General features: G+C 36.0%; 2 protein-coding genes across 3 annotated transcripts in view; one reads left to right on the top strand and one right to left on the bottom strand.

Annotated features, from left to right (window-relative positions):
• LOC150092369 (mitoferrin-1-like) overlaps positions 1–8,088 on the bottom strand; it is a 140,825-nt gene extending 132,737 nt beyond the window's left edge. For both annotated transcript variants that reach the window (XR_016550570.1, XM_090414932.1), the window contains exon 1: positions 7,768–8,088. Coding sequence is in view for 1 of the 2 variants with exons in the window: in XM_090414932.1 (XP_090271058.1) it covers positions 7,768–7,884 (117 nt within the window). In the remaining variant the exon portion in view is untranslated. The remainder of the gene's footprint in view (positions 1–7,767) is intronic.
• Positions 8,089–8,190: 102 nt separating this feature from the next.
• LOC150092367 (uncharacterized) overlaps positions 8,191–20,458 on the top strand; it is a 151,161-nt gene continuing 138,893 nt past the window's right edge. The window contains exon 1 of the mRNA XM_090414852.1: positions 8,191–8,410. The gene's annotated coding sequence lies outside the window, so the exon portion shown is untranslated. The remainder of the gene's footprint in view (positions 8,411–20,458) is intronic.

The following is a 20,458-nucleotide window of genomic DNA, read 5'->3' as shown; positions in this document are numbered from 1 at the left end:
GCCAGAAAATTGTATCAGAAGTCAAAGTCTTACCTCGTATTCCGCAAACAAAGCAGATTCACAATATCTAAAACTCACTAATCACCACTTAAATCAAAAAACATTCTTCACAACAACAACCATCATGCGAGCCGCCATTTTTCCTCAGGACACCTACTGTACCACCAATGGAAGTGGCATTATTAAGTTGTTTTTTTGTCTTGCTTTTATTTATTTTTTTTATTCGGTGTCCATTTATAATAAATTCCACAGATTTGCTGAAATTTATCTTTCATATACATCTTTGTCTTTTAGATATGTGCTATTATAATAATAATATGCTATTATTATATAATAGCACATAATACATGCTATTATATAATAATATGCTATCATGCAACCCAACTACAGTCATCCTTCAACTTACGCCCATTATCCCATAAGGGAATAAATAACATTTTTGGCTATACTTTCGAACAAGACACAAGCAAGAATAAAGTAAAAAGGTTTCTATTTAGCAACAATGCATCATGCGCAGTGGTAACAGCGCATTCAGTGGCAATCTCCCTTGGCAGCCGGCACGTGCCTTCAACAATTCCTCTATTGATTTTGTGCTTGAGAAATAGGTTATTTGTGTATTGATCGCTAAATATTTTGTGCAACATTGCCCCTACACACCCAATCAAAAAAACTTAGTGAAGAATCACAGAAAAAGAGGTGAGCAATTGATCTTGAAACGAACTTGCAAGTTATAAAGCAACATGAAGCTGGAAGTCATGCGATCACAGGACTTCGAATGGTCTCATCCCACAGTAACGACCATTTTGAAAATAAGGATAAAATCATAGAGGCTGTTGAAAGGATCTGCATTTATTAAATCAACGATAGCGACAAAGCAAAGACAAGGTCCTATCAGTGATACGGTGTAACATATGATGTTATTTGCGTTATTGTAACAAAATGCTGTTTGCCTATATTGTAATATCTTTACCTTAAATCTTTGCTCCAGCCTTGTAATATATTCTTTATAGCAGTGTGCGCTTTTTGGTTTCGTAACCTTTCTTACTTATTCTATTGCGTACTGTTTATCCACCTTTCGTATTTACTAGTCGTATAACTATGAACACTGGAAAATTTATTTGTTAAGACTGCACCACCAGTATTTCTATATCGGCATACGACTCAGTAAAACGTCCGGTAGATCTCTCTCTTTCTCTTACTAGCATAAATTCCTCCAATAAAGTTTACATAAACAGTCGTGATTCTGAAGTACTTAAACTATGCTCTTAATGCCTTAGTTGTTTCCCGCTCACAAGTCCGAGTTTATTTAGGAACAGTGCATTGTAAATTAAATCATCAGGCAGCACTCTATTGACATATAAATAAAAGACATTTATTTACATTAATATTAAAGTACATTAATTAAACAATAAGGAGGCTACTCTCTCTACCTGTCCTTTAAACTTTCAGCAAAAAGAAACAAAACTTTCCCTTTTCAATACTAAAAAAAAAAACTGTACAATACAATTACTCAATTACTTCTCTGCTCATTAAATCACATTATTAAAACTCTAATTTACTCACAAAGAGGTTAGCTAACTATGCCAAGTTATTTCACAATTCTTATACTAATCATTATCAGCCCATCTATAACATATCTCCTAGATTATAAAGGAAATGTACAATAAAAGATGAACAAACATACAGAGGCTCTGTATCGCACAGTCAATCAAAGGTCTTGCACTAAAGTCCCTATGCCTTCTCTTTTCTTGGATCTTAGGCTTGCTTTTGAAGTATCTTGCTTCAGCGGCATCTCGTTGGGAAATTGGTGGGCTTTTGGACTGCAATCTGCGATGCTTGAATAGCTCAGGCAAACGTTTTCAGCATATGGGCAAATTTCTCCGGCGCTTGAAGTTTGCTCTGCAGATATTGGTTTCAGTTGACCTCCAGCGGCAAAAAGACATCCGACCAACACTTGGCTTGAGTATTTACGTTGACTGTTCTCCCGTCATTCCCAATTTTCTCCTCTGGCATGGGCTCACTGTGACTTCTGGATCCTACTCTCGGTATTTCTACCTCTAACTGCCAACGACGAAAACTCCTGCTGACCCCGAAAACTCACACTGCTGCTGATTCCAATTGCTGACCACGATATTCGGCTCAGTCACATTTTATTGCATGCTCTTTGGGACCTTGCACGAAGTTTTGTAACCCCCGAAGAATTCGGCATGTCTCCTTGATCTGCTGTGAAGACCAACCCATTCTTTCTTCTCCTCCATGCACTCCTTTTTTTTTCTTGTCGACCAGTGGAAATTTCTCTGAACCTTGCCGATCTCTTAGACACCGACTTTGAAGGTGTTTATGCGCAGTGTTTGTAAGCAACTTTCTCATACACTTAAAACGTAAACAAATTTCTTATGCCCTCACATAGAGCTATTATACAAAGTTCCGGTGGCAAAGCATTGCCTTTGTTTTTGACATTAGAGAAATTTTCGTTGAAGCAGTAAGTACAGTTAATTCCCATAGGGTTATTTACAATAACATCTAGCATAAAACATATAGAGACAAACAAGGTTATTTTTGTAACATTTTCATGGGACTTGACCTCTGTAAAAATCGATATCCAAGCTACATAAAGTTTTACAACGGAAAAGCTACTTGCATCATGGATAGAGGACCTGAACCAAAAGCACATATCCCTTAGCACAATGACCACACTAAGTCTCTTCAACATGTTGAAGGAGAAAACAGGGCTTTACGCCTATGAATTCAACGCTTCTTCCAGTTGATTCATGAGATTCAAGCAGAGTTTTGCGCTGCATAATATGAAAATGTATGGTGAATCTGTAAGCGCCGATGAGAAGGCTGCCAAGGAGTATGTGGAGAAATTGAATAAAATTATTACCGAGGAAAATTCTTTGCCATAGCAAATATTTAATATGGATGAGACCTCCTTGTTTCGGAAAAAAATGCCAGAGCAGACATTCATCCACAAAAAGTTAAAATCTATGCTTGGTTTCAAAGCTCTTAAATACTGTATTACAATTCTGTTTGGGGCTGGATATAAATTGAAACCATTTGTGATATGGCACAGTGAGAATCCACGAGCATTCAAAAACATTAGGGAAGCATACTCTTCCAGTTCATTATCGGAGCAATAAGAAGTCGTGGATGGCTCAAAAATTGTTTGCGGATGTCTTAATCAACTGTTATGCGAGTAAAATGGAAAGCTATTGTGTGAAAGACAATGTAGAATTTAAAATTTTATTAATTCTAGATAATGCTCCAGGTCATCTGTCATATATCGTTCAACAGCACCAACTTCAAGGTCACGTTTCTCCTGCAAACACTACTTCACTGATCCAATCAACAGATCAAGGAGTTCTTGCAGTGTTTAAGGCTTATTATCTATGGAGAACTTTTTCAACGGCATTTCTTCCACTGAAGGAAATGACCAGACTCTCATGGAAAGCCTTCGATGTTTATCATGATAGTAAAAATATTGCTGTGACTTGGGACGAAGTGATCTCTCAATGTATGAGTGGCATACGGAAAAAGGCATTAAAAAGGTTTGTGCATGCACAATTTTGGAAGTTTTGAAATAAATGAAGACCTTTGTAAATTGAGTGAAGAAATAGTGGGTCTAGCAAACAATCTGAATCTCAAAGTGAATGATGACAACATAGTTCAACTCATAGAAAGTGCCCCCTGAAGATTTGACCAACGAAGAATTGGTCAAACTGGGGGAAGAATGTGTTGAAGAAGAGGGGGAAAAGAGAAACAAGTTAAGCAATTCACAGTGAAGGGTCTTGCAGAAATGTTCTCTGCAGTTAGCAATGTTCTCAAACTGGCTGAAGACATGGACCCAATGTTGAATGCTACTTTAGTAGAAAGGAAAGTACATGATGTGTTTGCTTGCTATAAACAAATTTATGATGAAAAGAAGAAGAGGAATAAGCAAAGCACATTGGACATTTTCAGCAAAAAAAAAAAAAAATGGTTACACCAGAGGAGCTGCAGCCTGGTCCTTCACACAGGGAAGGCAATGAAGATGTGGATGATTATTCTTCTATTTTATAGTGGCAGTAATGCACAGTACAGTTGTATAATAAGGTTTAAAAATTAAAATGACAGTGTAAACGGGGGGGGGGGGGGGTTTATATACCACATAATTTTCCTTTATCTCTTTAAGCTATACTGCCTTCTGCACTTGCCTTCTTATTCCTTGAATACCAGAAAATTTATTTGATAAGCTGCACCACTGATGTCCGTTTTCTAGTAATAAGAAGTGGTAAGTGCATCCAGTAGTTTTCCCATTACATTCAAATTATCCCTGATTAATTAATATCTGCAGTCGTGGTCTACTATCTATCCTTTCTCCTGGGTTCCCGCTAATAGGCTCTATTATTTTTTGGAACAGTGCATCGAAAAATTAAATATCAGGTGACACTTTATTATTAACATTTTAACAACACATTTATTTACCAAAAAATAATTTACACTATTATTTCATCAAAGAAAAAAAAAATGCTTAGTTTAACTAATAGCACACTTATGTTAAGATTCCCTTTCAATTTAAAATAATCATGTTACATAAATATCCACTCCTATCCAATATCAAGTTTCTATTCTAAGCAATTATACTATTAAACTGTTGCTCCTTATCTGTCATACACACAAGAATATCATTACACATAAAAGTTCGATCCCTCTGATACTAAGATTATACTCTAGGCAAAGTGCACCACTGACAAACTGTTACACACATAATCTTCTATTACTTATTAAACATTTTACATCCAACCATTAACTTTGCTCAAATTCAGCATTTTAATCTTAAGAGTCCTCTAATAAAGTTCTCCCATAATTCACAAAATTGAAGAAAAAAATCTAACTCACTTTAGGGCTGCTAGCAACTGCATATTCTCATTCCCTGGCTTCGGATTGGAGTCCTGACCTTTTCCTCCCATATCAGTCCCCCCCCCTTTTTTTTTACGCCAGCAATAGATTTACTGATGGCTTCTGTTGGGACGCTGTCCTCCCGTCATTCGGGGCGAAGATTTTCGGCTTGAGGAGTACTTGCGTGTGTGTTAAACTAACGGAGCAATTCTTTCCCACTCGAAAATTCCTCTGTTCGGTCAACAGCTCCCAGCGAAGGTTTGTCATTAGATCAATTGCTTTGCCTGGCGGACTGGCTTCTGTCATCTTCTTTTCAGACCACTGGCATGACTTCTCCTAAAGTCGTGTCCTCGATGGCTTACATCCACTGGGGTACTGGTGACAACCTATGGATAACCGATGCTCGATCTTCCGGCCAACGCCTTTTATTCACCTTCTTTCGGATTTTGTCAAGGAAAGAACAAGGAATCGCACCGAAATAATCGGGGTCCCATGCACGAAGACATGGGACCCCGATTATTTCGGTGCGATTCCTTGTTCTTTCTTTGACATTCTTCTACACTCCTTTAATCCTATTTGTTCGGGCAGCATAAGTGCGTCTGAAGTTTGTCGGTCCGTCTGACACTGACCTTGAGTGTTTACAATCGGAATTCACCAACAACTTTCACATATCCTTATAAGGAGCTAACATACAATGTTTTCTGGTGGCAAGGTATTGCTTTTGTTTAATATATGCTAGAATTTTCTGTTTTAGGTCGGCAAGTACAGACAATTCCCATAGGGATTATTTACATTAGCAAACTTTTAAATATACATAGACATACAGGTTATTTTTATAACATCCTTATAGGGCTTGACCTCTGTAAAAATTGATGAAAATGCTTTGTCATTTTGAAGCTACATCGAATTTTTACAACAGTATATTTATTATGGTTAAGTCACTAATCCCTATAACTCTGTAGATTTAACAAGTCGACTTACGTCCTGCCGGATGGAATGGAACTCCAAAGTAAGTCAAGGGATGACTGTACTTAAAACACATCACCTGTTCTCTTATTTGATTTACTATGACTATTTTTGATCTAGTATGATACTGACCTTTAAATGCTGAGACTTTCATTTTCTTTTGTGAGATTGTACAGATGGCTTATTTTATTTAATTCATTGTCTTGTAATATAATCTGCCTATCTGCATACAGCAATGTATTGATAACAGTTTTTCTGATTAATTGGTTACCTTGTTAATTTATTGTTGTTTTCCATATTTTCTTCTTCTTCCTTTCCAGGCGTATAGGCCAAGCAGCCTGTTCTGGACTCAATTCCATATTTTTAAGGGTATTCCTCTGTACCGGGTACCTTTTGGGTGGTAATTTAGAATTTGTTTAGGTATTCTGCTTCTATTCATTCTCACTATGTGTTCTTTCTATTTTTCCCCTATAGCAAAGAACTGTTTCATTTAGTAAGTTTGTAATTCCAAGTTTATTTCTGATTTTGCTGCTTTTCATTTTGTCCATTATTATGACTCCTTCAGTTCTGTGCAAAAATTGCATTTTGGATGATTCAATTCTTCTTTCATCTGCTTTTTTTTTTTTTATTGTCCTTATCTCATTGCCATAAAGTAAGGTAGGTTTAGCTACTGTATTGTAGATTCTTATTCATGTGTGTTTTCATACATAATTGGGTTTAAAAATTTTATTTATGCCTGTTACTTTTAAAACGTTTGATATCTTCGGTTCTATATCAGCTTCATTTCATATGACATTGTGCATCCTAAATATTTGAATGTATTTATTTGTTCTATTATTTTGTTGTTTATTACTATTTGCTTTTTATTGGATTAGCACCTTTGAAGGCCACGACTTGTTTTGTCTGTTGATATTTCCATACCATGTTTTTATCAGATTATTTAGACTGCATAATGATTTTTGTGGTTCATCTTCATTGTTTACAAGGATTATTTGATCATCAGCATATTCCATATTTTAATAATTTGATATATATATATATATATATATATATATATATATATATATATTGGATAGAGTTGGTGTAAAACTATAGCCCTGTCTTACACCTCGATTAATTTCAATCTCTTCTGTTAATTTCTTATCTAATTGTAATTTTATTTGTTTATATATACTTTGCATAGCTTGTACTAAATGAAATGGGCAGCCTTGTTTTTTTCATTATACTCCATAAAGAAGACAGCTTAAATAAAAAATCTATGGAATAAAATACATTTAAGAAAATATTAATTAAATTCTGAGAAATAACTAAGCTCATGTTATTAAAAATAAATTGATAAATTGGATTTTCTTTGTAATCTGTGATCCGGTGACATTTATGCCAAGGGTCTTGAATATATCAACAAAAACTAAGGTTTAAAAGCATTTACATGTCAAAAATTAATTATATGGAGGTGCCATGTAATAACACCTCCGCATGAATACGTCATTACCAATTAAACACGATGACAAGTGGTAAAATCCCAAAAGTTTCAAGTGTATTAAGTATATACAAATGTTTTATAGTACGTGTACATAATTGTGTAATCTGAAGACTAGTTAAAATATATGAAAATTAACAGTACAATGCACAAGGAAAAAACAGGCTCAGCTGCTATGATGCATTTACTGGAACAATACTTTCATCATGTTGTGCAATCTAAAACGGATGTAGCGAAGAGTACTTCGATAACTGGAAATTCTGTGTTAATAAATGTGTCACACTTAATTTTTCTGAAAATAACAAGTAGCTGAGTGGGTTAACCTATGCTAGCTGAAATCAAATCTCGATCACAGCAGAATCATCCTGAGAGCAAATACATATAATTGTCCGGATCATATAATATAATACTGCAAAAAATATATAAATTATATATTGACTTACTTTAACTGAATCCAAAGGATACATTACACAGTGTTCCATGATACCTGCAGCTGCACCTGCCAACATGTAAGTAGAAACAGAATTCGTCGGCAGGCTTTCATATTCGTCAAAGTCCATAGTGAGACTGCCTTACGGTCCGTTGAAATCGTGAAGACTTTTTTCTGAAGTCTAAAATATTTAATCATCACAGTAACAAGCTATATATTTTCCATAATGTATTGGATCCATAATTAAAGATAAATCAGAGGATGAGAGAGAAGTCAACCACGTGCTAAAACTACGATAGCAGGACCCAAGAGGAGTACAGGCTTCTGCACACGATGGCGCGTATCTAGAGTTGTTCACGCAATACCCAATTGCACCTGGAACGAGATTACGCTTACACAATCTACTTCATAGATGATATGATTCCGGTATTGTATGATCAAGGTCGACGTTTGTTCTAAAATATAATGAAGTAGAGTAGTAACAGCAGTATTATGTTTGCTGCTACTTTTGGGTTTAGCCCTATCCATTGTATGAGAGGGCAACCTACAAAAAATTCGTTATTGGATTCGTATTTTTCTTACAGTAGATGAAATTTAGTTGACTGACAGGATACCATAGCAATAAATGTATTGGAAAGAGGGCAGGTGTATCTATTGTATGTGCCTTTCGTTTTGTGGAAATACTAAAATTTAATACATGTTCTATCCAAAAATAATGACGTTATAGCATTTTTCCATATTTTTTTTTGTTGCTTTTTCTTGTATGCTTCCTAGACAGCCTGTTTCAACTATAGTATGTTTCCATCTGTTATAAGAAAAAAAAAAAAAACACATTTTTTTAGAATACACAAATGATTTAATAACTCGGCAGTACACACGCAGAAGTGTGTGTTCGCAAATAAAGAAAGCGGTAACTTGGAATGGAGGATTTGAGAATGCGTATTCCGATTTTTTTTTTTTTTTTTTTTAACGAAATATCTTGAGAGAAGAGTAAATGGTGCTAATATCCACATAGGATAATTAGCTCTTTAACAATTTAATTCTGAAAATTAAAGCAATTTTTTTAAATTAATAATAGTGTTGGTGTATTTAATGATAAAAAATAGTAATGCATTGAATTAACTGAGTTATTAAAATTAATTTCCTTGAAATTTTCCATAAAATAAAAATTAATTTTCAAAATTCCCTCCCATTCTGTATGGCAGGAAATTTTGAGTACTCAGAATTCCCTCATATGCAAATATACACAAATGGAAATAATTTTTTCGTATAATTTTGTTTTTTAAGAAATTGATTCTTGAAATGAACCACTATTAAACCCTGTTATAGAATATTTTGGATTATTTTTCCAAAAAAAAAAAACCTACTGAATGACTAGTTACTGCTAACGCCATTATTATTACTGCATGAATACCCTACATGATACATGAAATTGCCAGGACTCATCGTAAGAGGCCACTCTGCACTACCATGCTATATAGTATTTTCATATGTTAATTGTATATTTTCTCTGGTAAATTTGCCCATTCTGGGAAAGAAAAGTCTTATCTTTATATGTGACCAGCTAACCCTTCATTTGAAAAAGCCTACATAAAGGTTCCTTGCATCAGCAAGAACTGAATGCAGGTCTTTTCCAATTGAAGGGTACATGTCTCATCATTTTTCCCAACTACAGTATTGAAGGAACCTACAAAGACCATGTTCCATCATAAGGATGTCATAGATCACAAGAAATAAGAAGAAAATTATAGGGAAATTCAATTGATGAGAGAGTGATGATCATGAACATGAAGTTTTCATGGGAAATGACCAATGTATCCTCTAATATTTGCTGGCTCATGTGCACATGAGTGGAAATTTGCACTTTTCAATCTGTGTGGTATCCTGTGCTCACAATAATGAAAGTCAAAAACTTTCTTTTAGTGTTACACGGTGATCAGCATTCATTTTAGAAATTATGAACTTTACAACCGTGTTATAAATAACTATTTTAATTTCCCAACATTTCAGCCTTCATATTAAGATCATCGTCTGGAGTATACAAGGACAAGCTAAGTTACATTTCACACAGTATGCTAAAGAGACAATGATTTGATTAACAGTTATTCTACTGGCATGACCTCTAGTGAAAATATAATATAAAAAAATAAATAAAATACAGATAAAATTTTAAAAAATTAATTAATTATTTAGAAACTACATCAAAGCTAAATTCTATTTAAGATAACATAAGAGAAACATTCTTTCATATAGATAGTTTTCTTACAGTAAATCATGTCCTAATTTAACATGACAATGGTTATATTAGATTTAAGATTCTGAATTATCTACAGTCCTGTTTATAGGTTAATTCTTGGGAAGAAAGATTCCATGGGTAGAATATGTGCCTTCCATATGTTTGCGATTTTTAGACCATTATTGTTCAGATGAGGGACATCAGATAAAATAAACAGAATACTGCAGAAATATAACCTCAAAGCCATCTTTAAACCTCCTGCAAAATTAAAAAGCTTATATATTTTTTTATACAAATTATATATTTTGGTTTAATCCTTTATCCATGTGTAAGTAAACAAAGTTTACTTACACATGGATAAAGTGTTGCCCCAGTCCTGAAGTATTTTCAGGACTGGGGCAACTTGTGGTAAAGGTGGCATAAGTTCTGATCACTTGCCTTAGTATCCCATCCTTATGCTATGCATTATGGATAGGGTCACTACCCAGACTGGTTTCGACCTTTATTGAGGTCTCATTAGTGGGAGCCAGACCCAGAGGTGTTGATACTAAAGTGGAAGTAATGTAGAAGTCAAATTCACCATATACCAGTTGCCAAAAGGTGTCAACACCTTATTAAAATTCTCTGAATTAGAGATAGTTGACTGAAGTTTTTTCCTGAAAATACTTCAGGTGCAAACTTTGTTTGCTTACGCTTGGATAAAGGATTAAACCAAATATATAATTGGTAGCATAGCCAAGTGAAAAAACTTCCATCGAGCACTAAATTAATTCACTTAAATCTACATAGCTAAAAGAATCCATTATTGTTTGTTCAAATGACTACTGTCTAAACAGTAGACACTAAACAAACATGCCCCTGCAACTTGCTAACATCAGCATCAGTTTGACCACATGGCACGCTCTAATTAGTTACTCTAAAAGTAACTAATTAAAATGTGTTAGTAGGCTTGAGAGGATTAGAGTAATATTGAATTAGAAACATTGGAGAAATTAGTAACTAAGTAATAATTTCTATTATCCACTATCACCCCCAAATAAGTATCTGGGGGTGATAGTGGATAAGGATCTAAAATTTAGGGGACACGTTGCCAAAATTGTGAAGACAACACAATGGCTTCTGGGAATGATGTGGAGGACACTGATGTGTAGAAGTATGGAGATTCTTGTTCCGTTGTATAAGGCTTTGATTAGGCCACACATGGACTATTGTGCCCAGATTTGGTCATCTGGTTTTCAGAAGGATGAAGAGATGTTGGAAAGGGTCCAAAGGTGACTGACTGAGGTAGTTTCTGACCTCTGGAATGTCGAGTATGAGGAAAGATTGAAAAGATGTAATTTGCAGAGTCTGGTGGACAGGAGGAAGAGGGGGAGATATGATAGAGACCTACAAGTTGGTAAGGGGTTGTTATAGGATCAATGCTGGAGAAGTTTTACAGAAAATAGTGGGAGATCAGGGGAGAACCAGAGGTCATCCCTGGAAACTGTATAAAGAGGGTGTGAGTAGGGGAGTGAGAGGCAGGTTTTTTCGTGCAGAGTTGTGAATGATTGGAATGCCTTGCCTAATGTGGTGTCTGCAAAGAGTTTGAATGTGTTTAAAATATGGTATGATGAGCTGTATGTGTGATAAAAGGACTTCCCAGATGGGTCTTTGACTCCATGAGGTCTTGGGGTGGTAATAACAATAATGAAGTAAAATAATATTACTATTATTTTACTTAAGTGACAAGTGTGATTTATCATATAATTAATTTTAATGGTACATTCAAAACTTATCGATAGTAAATTAGAAATTCTGAAATCAAAAATATTATGTGCTCTCAGTTACTAGGCATGTATGCTTGCTTTATAACCTGTGTGTGTGTGTGCGTGCGTGCGCGCGCGCACATGCTGACATACGTGCACAGTTTTAAAGAGAGCATTGGAAGTGACATATCATGTGAAAACTGATTAATATTATAGCTACCTTAAGAAAATAGTTTGAAGTCTGCCCTGGCATGAGAAACTGCATGGCAGAGGAATCAGTAATGTATGGGAAATAGTCCAAGGGAAGCTGTATATGTCTGCATGCCCAGTATTAGAGAAATAAATTATTCTATAGGAATTAAATGAATGAATAAAACTTTAAAGCAAGAGTTTCATACAAAGAAAGGGTGATGATAGATCCAGGATCAGTATTAAAAAGAAGTCGAGGAAAGTGACACCATTATGAGGAATCAATCAGACTATGAGAAGTTTCACAAGCCAAGAAAAATCTAAGAACACTTTTTTCTTTTTTTATATTGATCCCATATATGAGAGGTCAAGGGACCTATAAGCACATCATTGCCGTATTTGTGTGGGGTGCAGGTGAGGACTGGGATAGAAGTTTTTTTTTTTTTTTGAAGAGTTGCAGGTTGTAGTTGTTTGTGAATGCTTCAGTTGCGTAACAGTTAGCATGTGTTTGTTAAATAGTGTCCTTGTTTTAGTAATCTGATTTCCTTTTATAATAGAATAATGAGCAGTATATGAGGGTAAGGCTTTTTGCAGAAGCATTTGACAGGATGCCACATGACAGTTGGTATTTAAGGGTTTGGATATCAAGTTTGTGTACTAGATTGGCAACTGGCTTTCTGATATCAGAGTTGCAATACTGGGAAGCAACAGCACAGCAGAAGGGTTATAAGTGGAGTTCTCAGGGTTCAGTACTGGGACTATTATTATTATTCAGTCTTTATGTCAGTAATATTGTTTCTGACTACAAGGAGATATTCAGTTGTTTGTAGATGATGTGAAGGTTATTAATAAGAGTACTCATGTTTTGGCTCTTCAAGAAGTGGACAAATAAATCGTGAGTCAATTTAATGCAGCTAAGATAAGGTTGCAGGTTCGAATCCCACTATGGGCAATGAATGTTTGTGATTGTCTGTGAAAATACTAGTGGTGTTGGTGTAGATGATGTGGTTCGCTATAGTTGGTGGGTTGATTTGTGGAGTGGGAGCCCTCCCTCGATGAGTCTTTGACACCTTGGAGATGTCACATAATGATAATAATAATTATTTAGCATAGATATGGAAGTTTTTCCAGTGTATAAGACGATAGTATGTCTTACTTATATTATTATTCAGGCCTCCATGGGGTCAAAAGACTTATCACAGGAGGTTCTTCCTAGGAAACACAAAGTCTGTCAAGACTCATCGTGGGAGGTCTCTCATAGGAAACACAAAGTCTATCATACCACTCCTTAAACTCATTGACCGTTCTCGCCACTATCAGGCAATGCATTCCATGGTTCAACCACCCTCCATGCAAAGAAACCACTCCTCACTCTCTTGCTCACAGTTTCCTTTCATAACCTCCAGGGATGGTCCCTTGTCATCACTCCTTCCCGCTGTTCAACCAAGCGAAAGAACTCCCCAGTGTCAACCCTGTAACCACCTCTCGACAGTTTAAAAGTCTCAGTCATGTCAACTCTCCTTCTATCCACCAAACTCTGTAGTTCATATTCTCTCAGCCGATCCTCATAACTAACATTATACATTCCTGAAACCATCTTTGTTATCTGCCTTTGTACCCTTTCCACAGTTAATTTATCCCCTTCAAATCCTGGGGACCAAATCTGAGAACAATAGTCCAAGTGTGGTCTGATCAGGGTCTTATACAATGGAATGATAACTGTTTTATCTCTGCAGGTCAGTGTCCTTCTCATTATTGCAGCAATCCTCTGTGTTACCTTCGCCACCTTTGCAATATGTCCCCTAAATTTCAGGTTTCTATCAATCATCAATCCCAGATCTCCCCTATTTCCTCCAGTATAACTCCTCCCATAGAGTATGCAGTGTCCCATCGATGTTTCCCAAACCTCAAGACCTTACATTTTGCTGCATTAAACCAACACCCCATTCATTTGCCCATCTGTCTAACTTATTCAAATCCTCTTGCAGGCTACCACATCTGTACTATTACTAATAACCCTTCCTGGCTTCACATCATCTGCAAACAACCGAATATCCCCCTGCAATCCACTGACAATGTCATTGATATAAAGGTTAAACAATATAGGTCCCAGTACTAAGCCCTGTGGGACCCCATATTGTTTGCTGATGATGAAAAATTAAGTAGAGCAATAGTGAATCAAGATGTGGAGAACCTACAGGATGATTTTAATAAGTTGTTAGTATGGACAAAAGATAATGGGTGTCAGTTTAATGTGGAGAAATGTAAAGTTATGCATTTTGGTTAAAATAGATTACAAGCTATGTACCACATTGATGGAACTGTACTCCAGGAAGCAGATGAAACTAAGGATTTAAGATAGGTAGGGGACAGAGAGTTGAAGTTTAGAGGGCATTTTGCTAAGGCAGCTCACAAGATTACTTGGATGTTGAAGAACACACCAACAAGTAGAGATAAGGAAATTGATATTCCACTTTATAAGGCCTTGATATGTCCACAGTTAGATTACTATGCTCAGGTCAGGTCTTCTAGGTTTCTTGTGGATGAGTAAGTGGTGAAGAGGATTCAGAGGTAAGCAACCAAGATGGTGAGTAGTCTGGAACGTTCCCTATGTGTATAGATTGAGGGTGTATAGATTGCAGAAAGAAGTTGGTTAATAGGTGAAAGAGAGGGGATATGATAGAAACATTTAAGTTACTTAAAGGGTTTTATAGGATTGATGCAGGGAAATGTTTCAGCATTGGCTAGAGGGACAGAACATGAGGTCATCCCTGGAAGTTGAGTAAAAGTGTGGTTAGTAGGGGCATGAGTAGATTTTCCACTTGGAGAGTTGTGAATGAATGGAATGGGTTGCCAGAGTCGGTTGTTAGCACTTTGTCTGTTAATAGGTTCAAGCCCAGGTATGATAGATTGTGTGGATAGTTTAGGTCTCCCGCAGTGAGTCTTTGCGCCACGACAACAACAATAATATATTTGCTTCATGGTTTCTGAGGTAATTTTGAAATTCTGAAAAGAGTCTGAAGATGAGAAGTAATCAGTATAAAACCTTTGCTAGTTTAATGTTAGGGAAATAGGGAATAGTTTTTATTTTAAGGGTAATGATGAAACATTAGAGTTGGTTATAGTTACCTTGAAATCCTGCTGAATGGGTCAAAATCAATGAATCTACATAGAATGACATTATGATAGTAATTCACCTTAAGTTGCAAGTGTTAAATTAGTGTTAGTCTTAAATTACTATATGGTTTCTTAAAAGGCTCCTTGTTGTAATCAGGTTATATTTTACAATAGAGTGACAGCTACAAATGGCACTGGTGATGTATATGTGTAATAATTTTTCTGGATAATAGTGGATGGCCTGTATTTGAACATCATTAGCTGATGGATATTATTAGCAAGCTGTATTCATGGGTAGCAGTATCCCTCAGAGGATGTCAGGAGTGGAGTAAGTGGTGTACTATATTGCTGTTTTTGGAGTAAGTGATGTATTATATTGCTGTTTTTGGAGTCAGTTCTGAACTGTTGTGCACAGATCTTATCACTGAATATTTTAGGGGAAAATGAGATGCTGACAATGTCGAGGTGAGTAACTAAGAGTATGTTAGAATTATTGCAAATATGGAAGAGTGATAGCAGAAAATTCTGATGAGGCAATCTCAGTATTTCTCATCAGTAACACTGACTTGTGTTAGAGACTGTAATATATTTCTTAAATAGGACCTTCTGCTTAAGCCCTGAATGTGTCTTTGATTATTCTGCTCAACAGCCAATGCAGCACGAGAGTTATCATAATGTACAACCATGTTGGGATATTGAAATGAAGTCACTGCAGAAAAAAAAGTGTCCACAAATATCCTTGATCAGGTACGTGATATTTTCTCATTCTCCAGCTGCATTGGATAGGAACAGCATCATACATATTTCCATAGATCCAGTCTGGGGTCCCTTCAGCTAGCCTTGAGCCAGTAGTACTCTGCACTCAAATCTCTTCTGGATCTGTTCTACACCCAGAGGTTCTTGATTGAACACTGGGTGGTATAAATTAAAGATACCAAGAAATTATATATTTAATTTAATCCTTTATCCAAGTGTAAGCAAACAAGTTTGTGCCTGAAGTATTTTCAGGACTGGGGCAACTTGTATATGACTTCACATCACTTACCTGGGTGGTTTGTCTGTTTGCACATGGAAAAATCTGAGTTATCTGGGAGAAAAATCCTTCAACTTCTGTATAAGACTAGTTCACCTTCTGTTGCAGATAGCCATTTTATTTCAGAGAAATGTTCTGCACATCAGTGATGAGAATTGAACTCAATCAAATTCTTTTCCAACCAAAGAGTGGCACATTCGCATCATTCATCCAACTGCACTATGGAGGTGCCTGAAAATAAATATGACTAAGGAAAATTCACCTTAAGTTGTGAGTGAATTACTATCATAAATTACTATTTGTTATAAAAAAATAGTAATTTACTTGAAACCAGTTGTTAAATACAACATAATATTCCTTATCTATCTTGTGACTTCACAAAGCATTTGATAGTTTTTTTGTGAATTCAACTTTCTACAGGTTTGTTAACTTATAATACATTAGTGCTGGTAGGTGGGGTAAGGCTTAGAAAATTTGAAATTCCTTTTCTAGAGATCAAAGATAAAACTTTTTCAGGCCATTACGCCTGGTCTCACACTAGGCACTGTAGATCATCTACTATCTAAAAACATTCATAAATGTCCAAATCGCAATGGGATGCAAACCCACAGCCTGCTAGTTAGAGAATAGAAATGCTATCCACTCATCCAACTAGACAGGAGATACTGCATTGAATGCTATTACATAAATTGGACCTAATGGAGAGTTCTAAACTAAATGCTTGATTAAGAGAGTGGCTGACAACTGGTCACCTGTTGTCATTGGTTATATATAGGGTGGCCCTAATTAAAGAGGAGGTGTTCAGAGCCCTGTAGCATAAAATGTATTGGATAAAATTCAACCAAACTTGGTGTAAGTACACTCTGGAACATGAGGTTTTGATTTACAAAAACCTCATGTTCCAGAGTAAAAAAAAAAAAAAGTACAAAATTCTGCTACCAGCAGACAATTGGTACTATAATTGCATGATATTTTCATAATCTCACTGTTTCTGCTGATGAGTTGGTGAATATAAGGAGAACTGAAATGGATTTGTGTCATTCTGATAAGACTGAAATGCTATATATATCTCACTTTACCAGAATGTCCATTACTAGTCAATCTTTGCTATCAGCAATGTGGTAACGCTAATGCCATGCTTCGAGAATTCTTGCATTTGAAGGATAGGAGAGGGGGGGGGGTCCAGTGACAGCAACAAATATTAGAAAAAATGATTTTACAATTTGAATATAGCAGATCTTTAGCAGTGAGGCCAGGACAAGGGTGCAAATGGATTATTCCTCAACAAGTTGAAGTTGCAACTGCCGTTATGAAACAGAAAATGAATAATGCACAAGGGTCCTGTAGTGCTTGGATAATATCAAGGCAATTGGATATGCCATACCCAACTGTGTGGAAAATCTGGCATCAAATGCTGAGGTTTTTCCCCTACAAGATCTCCCATACTCAAGCTTTGCTTTCATCACGATGCAGAAACTCGACTGCAGTTTGCCCTGACATTCTTTAGCTTGATTAGAGGTGGATGATGCATGGCCTTGGAAGATCGTGTGGAGTGATAAGGCACATTTTTATCTAAATGGTATTGTTATCTCACACAATTGCCGCATTTGGGCTGTGAATAATCCTCATGTTCCATCAGATCTCTTTACACTCACCGAAAGTCACAGTGTGGTGCGGTTTCACTTCATCATTTATTATCGGTCCATACTTTTTCGAAGAACTTTTCCCAACAGAACCAGTGACTTGTACCATCTCTGCTGTTCAGTGTTGAGAGATGCTATGCAACTGCATCAGTGAAGATGCCTCGACTCTGCCATATTCATGTAGGATGGAGCACCACCTCATGTTGGATTGCCGGCACAGCAAATGTTACAAAAACACTACACAGAACACAGAGTGATTTTAGCATGCATTTCCCACACATGGTCACCTCCTTCACCTGAACTCAATTCCTGTAACTTTTAGTTGTGGGGCCATCTGAAATGCGTGACATATGAGGACATGTTCCTGATTTAGCAACCTTGAAAGAAAGAATAACGCACCATGTGAGGCAAATCAGTGCAGATCTGTTGCATTCTCCTGTAGAAAATGTCATTCACAGAATGCAGTTCTTAGAGGATCTGAAAGGAGGACATGTTGAACCACACTTGTAAGTTATACAAGCACGAATATTGATATGTTGTGTCTCTTCTAGTAATTACAGTTTAATTAATCCCTAACCATGAGCTTATATTGCCAAATGTCTCCTAGTGGCAGAGTTTTGTACTATTTTTTTATCTTCATGTTCCAGAGTGTATTTACACCAAGTTTGATTGAATTTTGTTCAATACAGTTTTCATTATAAATTAGAGATACTAAGAAATTATATACTTGGGTTAACCACGTCGCCATCAATATGGATAAAATACACCACTCCCCTACACTTCGTATCCATCATATATTTCAATGTAATATCAGTGATATTACAATTTTAATATGCACTTCATATCCATAGTAACCTGGATATATATATATATATATATATATACGTCTTGGCCAGTTGTGTGTGTGTGTGTGGGGGGTAATCCTTTATCCAAGTGTAAACAAACAAAGTTTGTGCCTGAAGTATTTTCAGGACTGGGGCAACTCATAGTAAAGGTGGTATGACTTCACATACCACCTTTCACACTTCACATCACTTGTCTTAGTATCCCATAATGCAAAGCACATCTCTTTGCAGACATATACAATGCTATGCATTAAGGGAAGGTCCCTACCAAGACCGGTTTCGACCTTTATTGAGGTCTCATCATTGGGAGCCAGACCTAGAGGTAATACCAAGGTTGAAGTAATGCAGAAGTCATATTTTCATCAGAAGTCATGAGTTGCCAAAAGGTGTCATACCTTATTATTATAATCTGGGTAGTGACCCTTCCCTTAATGCATAGCAGTATACATGCCCGCAAGGAGATGTACTTTGCATTATGGGATACTAAGGCAAGTAATGTGAAATCATACCACCTTTACCACGAGTTGCCCCAGTCCTGAAAACACTTCAGGTGCAAACTTTGTTTGCTTACACTTGGATACAGGATTAAACCAAGTATATAATTTCTTGGTATCTCTAATTTATAGTATAACCAAGTGGAAGAGCTTTCAACAACAGAATGGAAATGTCTAATTGTTTCATAATGCACTAAGCTTTCAAAATAATAGTAAACAAAACTGATATAGAAATCCATAAAAATTTTCCTTTTTTGCATTCTTAGTGTTGCAGAGTGTAAGATTTTGTGTTTTGGATTGAATTACATGTATTATATTGATAGCTGCAGGAAATTTATGAGAATGGAGAGAAAGAGCAGTCAGTGATAGAAGAAAAGGAATTGTTGTTCAGGGATCATGTGGTGGTGGTGGTGGTGATGATAAATAATGGACTAAAGTTCCAGGACACATTGCAAGTATTGCAAAGACTTCATATCATATTGCTGCTGTATTAAAAAGTACATTGATGTTGTTGGCATTAGGAGGTAATGATACCTATATATAAGCCATTGGTCAGACTACACATGGACTGTTGTGCTCAAATTTGGTGATCTAGTTTTCATTATTATGTAGAAACACTAGAGAGGATCCAAAGATGAATGACCAAAGTGATTTCAAGACTGAAGTGTTAATTATACAGGGCAGTTGAGGGAATGTGGATTACAGACTTTTGGTAGATAGGAGGAAAAGAGGTGATATGGTGGAAACCTTCAAGTTAAAGTATGTTACCAGATTAATACAAAAGGAATTAATAAAAAGAGTGGAGGATAAGATAGGAAGAACGAGAGACCCTGGAAGTTTTGTAAAGATGTGGTGAAGAAAGATGTAAGGAGTAGATTTTTTACATTGAGAGTAGTTGGTGAGTGGAACACATTACTGGAGAGCATGGTGAATGCAGGGAGTGTAAAAGATTTCAAGGTTCAATATGATAGACATGTTGCTAGTTGAGTGAGTCTCCCACGATGAGTCTGCTGACTCCATTGAAGTTACTGTAATAATGATAATAATATAAAATAAGAAAAACAGTACAGTTAATTTCTGAGATGTTTAGAAAGATTAAGGATAAGGAAGTTATTATCCATGTTTACAAGACTCAAGTAATGACATCTGTACTCTGCTCAGATTTGGTCACCTGAATTTTATACAAATTAGGAAGTGGTAGAGAGGATTCAGAAATAGGTAACTAAAAGGATATGAAGTCTATGGAATTTTTACTATAAAAATATAATAAGGATTTGTCAGGTGCACTAAATAAATAAGAAAAAAAAATGATAGAAATGCATAAATTGCTAAAGAGATTTAACAGAATAAATGCAGGAAAAATTTTTCTATTAATCTGGAGAGAAGTGGTTATTTCTGAATT

Source organism: Typopeltis vanoorti, chromosome 26 (assembly GCF_054136105.1).
Source record: "Typopeltis vanoorti isolate ZY-2024b chromosome 26, IOZ_Tvanoo_1.0, whole genome shotgun sequence".
Classification (NCBI taxonomy): Eukaryota; Metazoa; Arthropoda; class Arachnida; order Uropygi; family Thelyphonidae; genus Typopeltis; species Typopeltis vanoorti.
The sequence above is the reverse complement of the archived record's forward strand: the minus strand, read 5'-3'. Positions and strand labels throughout refer to the sequence as shown.